The sequence below is a fragment of the Bombus affinis genome, chromosome 8, assembly GCF_024516045.1.
Source record: "Bombus affinis isolate iyBomAffi1 chromosome 8, iyBomAffi1.2, whole genome shotgun sequence".
In the NCBI taxonomy this organism is placed as follows: Eukaryota; Metazoa; Arthropoda; class Insecta; order Hymenoptera; family Apidae; genus Bombus; species Bombus affinis.
Window position 1 is genome coordinate 11,291,789 of NC_066351.1, and position 13,027 is coordinate 11,304,815.

Below are 13,027 nucleotides of genomic sequence, written 5' to 3' on the forward strand. Positions count from 1 at the left end.
TACTAAATGCGATACTTTTTATTAGACGTTGTAATTGGTAAAGTTTCGAGACAATGCAATGGAAACACGATGTTTTCAATGCAATCTTCTAAAGAACCAATTTAAAAGGATATCGTTGAAATAAGAAATCTTGATCATTTAATCGAATACAGCATAAGTTGCTCGAGGAAACTTTTAATAGTGAAAAGTTTCTTTGTTCAAGTACAATGTTTAATATCAATATCGATACAACAAGGACAAACTGTATCCATTTTCATGTGCATTATCATTATATATACATTTGTATCTTCCTATGTATATATATATTTATATTTGTATTTATGCATATATATATGAATTATTTACAAAACTCGTTACATGTATAAATAACGATATTTAGAAACACGCAGATTTCTCAATGATTATAGCACACTCCCTGAATGACGATAGTGAATGAATCGAAAAGTTCATAATTAGTCATTGATTAGTGCGAATGAATAGCGACTCTGTGCGAGATATTCTCGAGTTGTAAGAAATCATTGAACAAGAGGAAAGTGAAATCGAAGGAATCGGTGAATGGGGAAAAACAACAACGCCAGTGTTCTGCGTGCCAGAGACCCTCAATTCTGGCAAAATGAAAATCCACAAATTCGTGTAGAATGAATGAGTACAGGCTTCCAATTTTCTAATGTAAATTTAGTCTTCCTAAATTTGTGAAACCTTGATATTCTTGAAATACGCGGAATTTACGAAGGATGTCATTGGAAGCGTGGAGAGAAAAAGAGCGGAAAATCGATGGAACTTACGACGACGTAACGTCAAATTAACGATGAAACGGAGCAGAACTTAATTCGTCCCCTTCCGAAGAAATATTTAAAAAAAAAATCCATACGAAAGAAAATAGAAATATAACGACATTGGGGAGCACTGATTTGCAAAAATTTGTCAGCTGGAGAGAAAACATAAACAAAAAGCATACTTAGAGGGGTGGCAAAGCATAAGAGAATAATACGCAACGAAGATCAAGGATAAAAGAGAATCATTGTCAAAGGTATAACGAACAGGTGTTCGAAAAATTTAGCCAGTTTAAATTCAGCGACAATGACAGAAATCATGTCATTATTATTTCAGACAGCATTTGATCCATATCCCAGATCTCACACGTAACATCGACGTCTCTGTTCCTATTAATAACATTATACAATTATGTACGTACGAATGTATAAAATTCTGTTTTGTTTGTTTCATTTTACGACTAATACGGGAATGTACGATCCGTTGCTTGTCGCTAAGCGTCCTCGCGGCGCTGGTTAAATCATCGAAATATCGTTACAACGATTTTCTTATATATACGACAAAATTTATCGAGAACGAACTCGTCGAGATCGGACAACCTTTATCGAAATGGTTTCTTTCTTTTCCTTTCTTTTCCTCGATTCATTTACCTGCAATATATTCATCGCCAAAGGAACATAAACCTCGTCGAATTCGCGCTCGACAAAACCGGAAGTAACTTCAATCGTTACTCGCGGGAATGTTTCTTGTTATAGTTCGGTTTATCGAATAAAATAAAAGAAGAAACAAACTTGCTCACAATAGCTCCATTGTTGATCAATCGTCGATTGACTTCCTTGATCCTATTTTTCTTTTCTTTCTTTTCTTTTTTTTTTTTTTTTTCTTACTTGACGATTCTTGCTTCCGAACATTTCATCCTCAAATGATGTACGGTTACATTATGACCGTGACAACTACACATGTTATGGCACACCTACGTGTGAATTCATCATTATTCGAAAGGATTTCGAATCGGACCACATTCCACATTAATAGACGAAGATGTTTTGCACGCTGGAAAATCAATTAATGCTAACATACACTGATCGTAAAACAATAGCTTCGTTTCAACAAAGATCGCATCTATTACGTTAAGCGTCATTGAACAATCATTTTGCCTTTCTCGATAGTTACTATTATACATTATTAAAAACAAGTAACTACATCACAGTTCTAATGGCTCAGTCGTTTGATCCGTTGATGCGTTTGTATTATCGAATTTCATCTCATCTTCAGAACAGTAACGACGATCGTCAGAACCTTTATCCATGGGAACACATAAAAGTTATCATATGTGTATAAATTTAGAATAATGGTTTTTACCAAAAGAGAATTGTATTTCGGGATAACGCAGCAGGTACAAGAGCAAAATGGTTGAACAGTTTGACGATCGGTTACATATCCTGTGACCGTAGTATTCTAAAGCTGTTCGAAAAATAAAATGTAACGTTGATAAGTACCTTTTGTAAATACAGACGATAGCTGATACACAAATACAATATGCGATTAAAAACACGAACCTTCGTCTATTATTCAATTATTTTTATCAAATATAACATGCATCGCGTAAAAAAAGATAAAAGCGATTTGTGTAAATGTCATGGCGACCATTGAATAATCTCGAAAGTATCGGTCGATAGTCGATACTCGTAATTCTCGTTATAAACTTTTCGTAGCTTACAATCTTATAATCTTATGTACAATTGTTCGCTTTATGAAACTTGAAAAAATGTCTGTAAGATTTTAGGTAAAGTTCTTAGCATTTAGTATTCCCGTGATCTGTTACAAATCCGGAAATCTTCAAGATTTACCTTAATAATTAGAACCATATCAATATCCTTACAATCTTCTTGATATAAACGCTTATTCGCTGCACATCTTGAAAAAATCGCAAATACATGTAACGCTTTTCATTTTCTTCATCTTTTTTTTTTTTCTTTTTGTTCGTTTTTGTTTTTCATTCAGACGGAATGGATGTATTATGCATTGTATCACCAATGAGCTTAAATAGCTCTATTAAATCAAACTAAATATTCTGAAATACTGGTTCGAGAAAGAGATTTACACTGATTAAATGCAAGTTAAAAATGCCTTCCAGACTAAAAATGATAATCGATTAACCGAAAAATTAAATTTTTCGTAGAGATATTTTGATGTTTTGATATCGTTGCTATATAAAAACGGGCATGTATTAGAGAAAATTTGTATACCTCGTACATTTTATAGTAATGTCTTTAACACGTTTTAGAATATGAATATTTTTTTATAAGATTGCGCCATTTTTCTTTCTCTCGCTTTTTATCTTCCCCTCCCTCTCTCACTCTCTTTCTCTTTCTCTCACACACACGCATACACGTTGCATACAATAAACAGATCTTTTATTTATAGACGAACATAAGAACAGAAGGTAAAGGAAAACAAAAAGATCAGATAAAAAAGCAACACCGAGCTCACTACGAGTATTCGCTATTATCAAATATCGAGACTTACACCTAAATATATGTTAATAAATACATCGCTCTGAATACATCCAACATGATACATGCATACTGTTATGACACATGGATTGACTTTTTATTATTCGCGTTATTATCGGGCCTGCAAACAGCCATGATTAGGGCCATTAATCTATCACTCCGTCAGTCACACTTCGCAATGAAACAAGTATGTAAACTTAAATTAATTTGTTCGGTCTTTTTCACGTTACAAGAATTATCCTAGTCGTAGCTCAAATGCACTACGATCAAGTCATGGTGTATAAACATAACAAGACCAATCATTATTCGTAATCATAAGGACTAAACGGAAATAATACACACCGTATTGAAGTGTAATTATTTCACATTACTCGTACAAGCCCTAACTGTACGATTCGAAATAATGTAGTCTTTCACTACACCATTACGATAGCTTCTTCACCACAAAAGAGGAAAGGATATTGATCTATCATCGTCTGAACAACATCTTCTAGGTATGGTCTCATTGCTTCAAATCTGCCAAGATCGTTAAATTCTATAGGCAATAAAGTAGGCCACCAGCAGATTGCCAAATTTTTACTGTCCATACTGTTCAGCTTACAATTTTCAGCCACTCTAAAAATATGTAAATGTTCCATTATAATGATTAATACTCAGATAATCTAAACTATAATGATAATAGAAACTTACTTTACAAAATGATGAAAGATAAATTTAAGTACATCAAAATTAATTGGATTCAATTTGTTGAGCATCAAACGTAGTGCCAATAGTCTGCAGCTTCGATCTATAATAAATAATAGATATTTATCTTAAACTATTGTCTTTTTAATCTCTTTATTTTGTATAAATTTACATAATGATACTTACCTTCCATATTCATACATGTTGCGGACATCGGTTTGCTAATACCACGTGCACCTAAGCAAAAAAGAGTTAGCTTCAGCTTTAATTAAATATTTCGGTTAATGTTAAAATTATAATTTACCTGAAATGTCCTCGAGTTCGCTCATTCGTTCTTTGTCAATCAATGGTGGTAGCCTTTTTGAAAAGAAGTCTTTTAAAGCAGTCGCAACAGCATTTACAGGTATGTCCAATGAATGTATATCCACGTTTCCATCTACAATAATAAAACAAGTAAAGGAATGTTCGAACGAATATATAAACAAAAATTAATATTTAGATATGAAATCATAGAAAAAACTTACCTTCTTCAAACTTTTGAAAGAGGAGTTCAACATGTGCTCTATTTCCAGGAACCCTATATATCCCTTCAGAATCTAATCCTTCATCTTCAATAAATTGCACACATTTTTCGAGAAACAGAGGTATTCGATTTGTTTCACTTTGTGCAAAGTCTTCAATTAGCGGTTGTTGATTCATACTTAATGCTGAACTAGGTCCTTTAGTTTGTTTTATTTTTTCTTGCTTCTTTTTCTCCCTTTCCTTTTCCTTCTCTGCGTGTTTTTTAAGTTTCTCCTCTTTTTGACGACGCTTCTCTAACTTCTCGTCTTCTTTCGCTTTTTGTTTATCCTTCTTTCTGTTTAATTTATCGCCATCTTTGACCTTATTTAAAATACCAAAAAGAATGTCTTCAACAAAATTTATACAGAGATTTAGCTTTACTTTGCCGTATATTTTTACTTACACTGGGAGAATTAATTTCTCGTGGAGACGAAACATCTAAACTGGATTCATCATCTGGAATGTTGCCAAAGGTAATGTCACTCCCCTGCTTTACCAAAATGATAATAATTTCATGCAATATCAAATATATAAGAAGAAATAATTCAGAGCAAACCTTCTGTTGTATCCTGTCTGAACCATCTTAAAAAATTATTGGGGAAAATTCTACAACTATTATTTAAAATTTGTGATATTAACAATTCATTAAAATCCTCGCAATTTTTATTCTTGATAGCTATTTCGAATTAATAAGTCGTCAAACTAATAGTACAATTACAGAATTGGAACAATGGCGATAAACCTTTTCTAAAACGCGAAAGATATGAAACATGCACACAAAAGCTACCAAACATTTTATATTCTTTTTTAATATCTTTTAGCATGCAAAAGATTTATATTATGATACTAATGACAATCTTACTTACAGGAAGCACTAAACATTTCTTGAGTCATATGTTTTACATTGTAGGGATGTTGTAATGATGTAGGTAGATGTTGTGGCAATGAATTTCCAAATCTTTTTCGTAGACTAGCAGCAGCGTGTTTATATTGTTTTGCTCTCGATCTCGAGTGGTCCGGATCACTAGATTCGGAAGAATCTGGTGTTTCACTAGACACTAATAAGAAAATCATCATATAACATATTTTAATAATGAAACAATTGACAGAATCATCATAATAAATGCATATAATACCTCTTTCTGTAGGATTTACACGCCAACTTTTATCCTCTTTAACATTATAATTCAAACCAACAATACCATCCCCACTTCCCATGCTAGCCAATGATGGGACTTTAGGTGCAGCGACAGGTATAGCCGTACGTTTTTTTCGTATCCTTTTGTGCGATGGTGGTTTTTTGTTTACTTTACCTAAGACATCAGCAACCCTTTGTCTTTCCAAAGAACTCCATTCAGAGTCAGAATCACTGTATGCTATAAAACAAATTATATAATTAATGAACACATATGTATTAATAAACTCCAATAAAAATTTTTTTAATTGGACCCTTACAGGGTTGTCCTTTCTCGCGTCTGTGACGTAACTTAGGTTTATTATTTCCGATAGAATCTTGTACTGAAGCATACATATAATCGCCATCGTAAGAAGGATATAGGCTTGGTACAACGTCTTTAACTTGGGCATATTCAGAACCTAAATCTACCAATTCAGGTGTAGCAAGAGGAGCATGACCCATAGTTATCTTCGGACCGTGTTCATCCTTCTCGCCTACTGTCATTCTAGCTATGGCATCTGTCACATTTGAAAAATCTTTTAAATTTATTTTACCAGGTTGTTTTAAAGTTTGGCTATTTCCTTTCGGTCGTGGTTTTGCCTGGGAAATATGACGTCTGCCTGTTGTGAAAGCTCTATGGGAGTAACTATTAGTTACTCCATCTTGATGCATAAATGTATCTTTCACCCAACCTATTGCGATAAAAAAGGTATAAAAAAAATGAAATTATATTTAAAAAGGTATTTCGTCATCACTCCATTTCATTTCATTATTATAAAACTAACCGGATAATTTGTTTGTAATGTCTCCTGGTTTTAACAGATCTCTCTCTCTTTCCTCTCTATAAAAATCTACTTGGCTATAAATATCACTGTCGTCACTAGGCGTAGCTCTATTGTCTGCAAACTGTTCATTTAATCCCGTATCTCCAAGATCACCATCAGGAGTTAATTGCTCGTACGATTCGGAACCACTTCTGAAAGTTACAGACATACTACTTCACATTAGATTTTTGAAGTACAAAGAAATTTTTATGGTAATCACAATTAATTAGATGACATTTTAAGGATTAGTTTCAAATTACTTACCCATCATCCGGTGTTTGAAGGTGATAACTTTCATGTCGTGGCGGTGGCATAGGATGTAATGCAGAGTATTCCAGAGTTCCTTCACCACTATCATTCAGATTACCTGGCTCTTCCATATTAAATGCTTGTTCAATTTCAGGTTTCTTCTCCCATACCTCTTTGAAGAATGGAGTATAAAATGCCGCTGTAATATATATATTATGTGTAACACAATATGTATTTAAAAAACGAGATATTAAGTTAAACTAAAAAATTTGATGTTAAAAAGTAAGTAGTGTCTTTAAATACTATAGCATACTCTTTTGTTGGCAACTGGATGCTGAGGTCATAAAATGCGCTTGCAATTTATCCGCAATTGCATTTCCTTCCGTGATAAGTAAATGACTTAAATCATTACTGAAGAAAGCATTAGCACCTCCAGTATCGGTCACAGCCATTATTTGTATCGGTAAGTTTGGTATATTCATGGAAAATGCACTATGAAAAAATGTTGAATTAAAATGATATAGTTTTGAAACATAAAAATGATTATATTACACGTACTTAAGGGTTGCAAGTGATGCTTTCCTTTTTGTGGAATAAACCAATATGAAACCATGTACTAATTCGTCCCTAAATGCATTTGCTCCATGGAAACTAGAAATAATAACTTCAACTCTTCGTTTCGATTCTCCTAGAAATGTTTCTAAAACAATCGATCGATCGCCACTAAGGAAACAGCATTGATGATTAAGTAAAGGACCGAGTACGTTCTCGACAGAATATGGATCCCCACAAAACATACACATTATTATTCTAAAATAAAAATAATATTGATATATTTTCTCTCCTCTTAACACATAATATAGTCTGCTTAAAGATTATGTTACCTAATATCCGGTTCCAAACATTCAATAACACTTTGGTAAATATTTAAAAAACCAGCTCTGTGATTTATAGATTGTATAAGTTGCTGCAATGCATCTTTCACAAGCGGAGCAGGGAACCTTTTGTCTTGCTCTAAATCCTCTATGCAGACATCGATAAATGGACACTGTAGACTAATGTAAAAATTGACTGTTAATTTTTTTCTATCTACAATGAAATATAAAGTACATGAGTAATTAGTACCTATCAGCAAGATTTTGACCCTCTTTCCTAAGTCTTATTGCTTCTAATTCGTCTATAGTTGATTCTGGCACAAACATAATAACAATAGGTAATCCTTGAAATGGTAACCTATCTTCCTGTTCTAAATTCGACAATAAAGTTTTCTCTAAAGAAGAACGAATATATTCAAATGAATAATCGTCTGCGTAAATACAAAATGAACCTGTAAATTTAAAATGCTTTTAGACTTCACTTCTATTCTATATAGTATAACTATATGTATATATATAATAACTATAGCATTGTCATATACCATGAGGCATAAAGTCAGAAGTAGTAAATGAATTGTGTGGTAGTCCGACGTCACCATCGATTATTCGATATCCAAGTGTATATAACTGACAATCAATTTCTACTTCGTCGTCCTCCGTTTGTGCTCTTATTTCACGAGCGAATTCTTCGCCAAGTCCACTGCTTCCAAGTATGACTAAATTTAATTGATTATTATCAGATGTTAATTGCCATTGGCTACTGTGATTCCATGAAGAAGGTCTAAAAAATCATTATTATAATAATATTGGAATATAAGAAATTTTATTTTATCTGTCTAATTTGAAAAAAAAACTAAACCTTACCTGTGAGCTTTTGTTCCAAGTATACGTTCTATAAGCGCATCCATGCAATTTGGATAAGCTGGACAATGTTCCCTTATGGGACAATGTACAAAACCCAAATGTTGAAAAAGCATTAATTTTCTATCTTGATCTAGCCTATCTAAAGCCTTATACCTGTACACCATAAGAGATAATTCAAAAATATTTGTAAATTCATTTAAAAAAGAGATAATTTTAATTAATTACCTAAAATCATCGACCAATGCATCTGTTATTTCTTTAATATCATCTTGCGTTATAGTACCAGATGGTGCTATACTTTTAAAATGATAAAACAAATCAGCATGTTCTAGTAGTAGTTCCTATAATATATAGAATCAGAAAGTACAATAGAATGTAAAATATTTAGATTGTTGTTATTACTATTTATACTAAAATGTGTATCCTTACTTGAAAATTATGTTTTGCTTTCTCAATAATTTCCTTTTGATGTTGATCATATATTTCTTGACAATCATGGTGAGAAAGAGCTTCAAAGCATTCTCTGCCCATAAAAAGAACTCTAACTTCAGACAAATGCTTTCCTGGTGTAACATAGCCAGTTTCTTCCAATAATTGCTTAAACTGCTTTTTCCATCTAATGAACAATGTATTTACATAAATGTTATCAAATACTTTCCTTACTAAAATATAATTATTTATAGATTATTCATTTATGAAGTTTCAAGTATACCAAAATATATATGTATAAAAAACTATAAAAATGTTAGTACAGCTAATTATATATTTTTCTAAAAAATGATATTCTAGTATGAAAAGCGATAAAAAGCACAATTTACCTTTTAGGAAGTCTGCACAAAATAAACGCCACCCAGAATAAAGCAAAGCATTAATGTATTGCATATAAGTATTATTATCTAAAATGCTGAATAACTATATAACCTTAATGACTATGTTAAAGCATGTAAGGGAAAACTAGTGATTCTTTTGCTATTTCTAAGTAGTAGAATTTCAGCAGATAATAATTATAATAAAGTATAATCAAGAAATATATGCATATGTATGTAATACTTACTCTAATCGCCGTTGTTCTTGTTGCAATATATTTATATGATTTTTGAAAACAGTTTCCGCTTCTGGTGTCTCCAAAACATCATAAGGAATCTTTGTTCCATTGTTTTCACCAAAATCACAATCAATCCATGGGATATCCTCGGGACATTCATAAAAATATTGATGAAAATCGGGATGTTCTTTTATATACTGTTGTACTGCAGACCACTCTCTATATAAATAAAATATACGGATTCAGTAAAATAACACCTTTTAATCGTAATTAAAAGATTTTAGTTGGAAACATACTCATTGATCAAATTTGTTATATCAGGACATATTTCATGAAGAATTTCAGGTAACATATCTAAATATCCTTGAATCTTCTTTGCCACTTGTTCATCTTTCAATTTCTTAATATGTCTCCTAAATAATCTTTGGGTTGCATCAATACCAAATAATTCTACAAATGTTGAAAATTCTTTATGTTGGGCTAGTTTTTTGGATGCTTGAGACCACAATGCTCTATAGTCAGTGACATGTATTCGAATCAATCTTTGTAAAGATTCTGTAGATGCATCCAATAATTCTTTTCTAGCTCTAGCTGCTTCCGCAAATGGTGTTAGTTTACTTCGCATTTTAGTTTTATCAATCAATTGAGCCAAAATCATAAATGCCAAATCAATATTGATATTTTCATGTGCAGATGTTTCAACTATTAAAATGGAACCTTTATATTCTTTACGCATTATTAATTTTTCAGCTTCTTTTACATATTGTTCATTAGCATCATCATTTTTAGTTGTTACCAAAACTATTGGTTTTTTAGTTTTCATTAAACTGTTCAATATATTTGCTACTATTTCAATCTGTTTTTCTATAGATCTATTTGGTACAACGCTTACATCAAATACACACAAAAAGCCATCAATATTTAATTTACCATCTGGTAAAACTTTTTGTTCATATTCTTTTTCTATGCCTAATTGATTTTTGCAAATATACATAAGCTTTTCTGCACTAGTAATTTTGGTGGCTGCACATCTTTTTGCATAAGGTTCCATTTTACCACCCTTAAAAGGCTGAAATGATGCATCATCTATAAACTCTGTATGTTCTATCACTTGAAATTGATACTCTGTCCCATCCTCTGCTGTTTTTGTAACTTCACCCCAATATAGGAAATGATCATTATTCACCACCCGACCACTAAAATCTGACTGTAAAAGATAATAGCCATTTAATAAAAGAGTAATCACTGCAAAGCATACAAATGTATGTAACACATATTTAGCTATTACCTGTGATAACACTGATATATGGTCCACATTATAATCATCATTCAAAGAACGCATAAAACGATTACACAGACATGACTTTCCAACACCAACTTGTCCTTTATCTTTCTCAGTGCCAGAAAGACCAACAACAGCAACATTGATGGTTTTGATATTATCACTTTTTCTTGCCATTTTTAAAGCTTAACTTGATTAGATCACTTATATAATTAAGTGTGAAAATAAAAATCTTTTCTTCATCAAACTTTACTCAGGACATTTTTAAGTACCACTATTAATAGTTCTTCTTATTCATTTATCTTTGCAGTTATTAAACATCAGTATTTCTCCCTTTGGTCATTGTATCAAGTCTAAAAATTTATATGAAAATCAGCATTACCTCCCTTTGGTAACATTTTCAACAAAATGCTCTTTTATTTTATCTTTCCCATTCGTTTACAACATTCATATATCATGCTTCAAATTTTTGTATGACATGCAAATTTACATATGAATAATTATGTACAAATGTTGTTTGCCAAAATTTCATTTGAGCTTTGTTAATGTAATTGTTATTATCGTAGCTTCATGAATGATAAACTAACATCATTAGAAATTAATAATACGGATCTTTAAAAATCTTTACACTTTATCTTTTTCTGTAAAGCATAACATTCATAATTTAGCACAGCTGTGAGCAATGGTTCTTTGGAATGGCACTGTGTATCTGAAAAAAAAAATATTCACAATAGACTAATAAACAGTATTATGAAATGTTAGTTAGTTGCACTCATGTTTGCACTGATATCTTTATTATGGAAATTAGATTAAATATTCATGATAGTATCCACTTCCTGAAATTCACATTAATAAGATATGTAAAATCACATAGAACTGCATTCATCATCACATGTATATGCACCATAAATTACATTATAAAATATGCTTTATATTAGTAAAACAAGAGATGAATCAAATGACAAGCAAACATTCGAAGCGAAAGTAATTTTCACATCAACTGAATTTATTAAAGATGAAAATAAATTACTTCTCATATTATACAGGTTATGGATTCAATGAAATAAAACGTTAAAAAACTTTTCGAAACACATTTCTACGTTAACCTCCATATATATAATACGAATCTTGTAATTTCTTAATAATTAGAAATTTAACATAATAATTTTCCGTGGATATTATGTTTAAAAATAGTTACAAATAGTATTACAATGATATTGTTTTTTGTTAAATCGCGAAAGAATATAATTTATAATAACGACGAAGTATTTCCATCGTGATGTAATATATAGTTATATCTCTCATTAAAAATGCTAGGTAAAGTCGTAGACTTGTTATTGAAATTTACGAGACGTGATTCATGCAGCAGAAACAAATTATTCAATGTACAAATGACAGCTACGAATAGATCAATATGCATTGTACACAACCGCGGTCAATTTTGACACTGATAATAGAGTCCCGGGATTTCGACAAATATTAATAAGATACACGACCAATATACATGACACGCTGTAGCTTATCGAAGCAAAATCAGAAAACCAATCAGAATATCTTGCTCCGTATAACAAAGGCTATGATACCTGTACAGATTTTTGTTCGGCAAGCGAACTATGTATTAGACCAACCGGCCGTCCCGTATAATTTTTTTCTCCAGATACTCGATCGATCCTTCACTGCTATAGAGCACGCACTCTTTCTTGATCTGTTTCACGTACACGGTGCACCGAAAGGCATCTACAACTTGTCTCAATGAGCGTTTAATTCCAGGTGTGTAAATAACTTCACGTCAAACATCGAGTATTGCCCCATAAAGGAGCCATCTTGGTGGGTGGGCACAAGGCGATTAATGTTTTCAGGATAGATAGTATACGTTGAACAAGAACAAGGCCGTATCTAGCGTACTTCCTATGATTCATCTATATTTTAATATAGCAGTTTTTCTTATGAACAAATTATTAAATTATACTAATCTTTTATTCTTATTCAATTAGATGCACAATTTATTACTAAAATTTAGTTCCGAGTCTTTATATAACAAAAAAGGTAAATAAGTAAATGTATCACTCATTTGGAAATGATTCCAATATGTTTTAAAATAAATAAAAATGTTATATTTTTAAGACTTTAGGATACTCTGGTAAAATAAATTTAGTTAAAGTAAAACTATTATATT

The 13,027-nt window shown here is 31.6% G+C and overlaps 1 protein-coding gene across 6 annotated transcripts; it reads right to left on the reverse strand.

The window, feature by feature from the left end:
• Window positions 1–1,064: 1,064 nt before the first annotated feature.
• On the reverse strand, window positions 1,065–12,707 carry LOC126919607 (rho GTPase-activating protein 190). Of its 6 annotated transcripts, none has more exons than XM_050729025.1 (25): window positions 12,435–12,707; window positions 11,480–11,560; window positions 10,858–11,204; window positions 9,866–10,776; window positions 9,579–9,788; window positions 9,343–9,354; window positions 8,954–9,140; window positions 8,750–8,865; window positions 8,525–8,677; window positions 8,203–8,441; window positions 7,911–8,112; window positions 7,670–7,840; window positions 7,344–7,595; window positions 7,099–7,277; window positions 6,801–6,984; window positions 6,498–6,706; window positions 5,991–6,404; window positions 5,672–5,911; window positions 5,402–5,593; window positions 4,939–4,991; window positions 4,499–4,856; window positions 4,279–4,410; window positions 4,161–4,211; window positions 3,981–4,077; window positions 1,065–3,905 (listed from the first exon to the last, which is right to left on the reverse strand). In XM_050729025.1, exons 3-25 carry the CDS (start codon window positions 11,026–11,028, stop codon window positions 3,707–3,709), a joined length of 4,932 nt encoding a protein of 1,643 aa, XP_050584982.1. In that variant the 5' UTR covers window positions 11,029–11,204; window positions 11,480–11,560; window positions 12,435–12,707; the 3' UTR covers window positions 1,065–3,706. The 6 variants fall into 6 exon arrangements, with proteins under 6 accessions (XP_050584982.1, XP_050584981.1, XP_050584980.1 ...); XM_050729024.1 differs by having other exon boundaries at window positions 11,439–11,560; XM_050729023.1 differs by lacking the exon at window positions 11,480–11,560.
• Window positions 12,708–13,027: the final 320 nt, after the last annotated feature.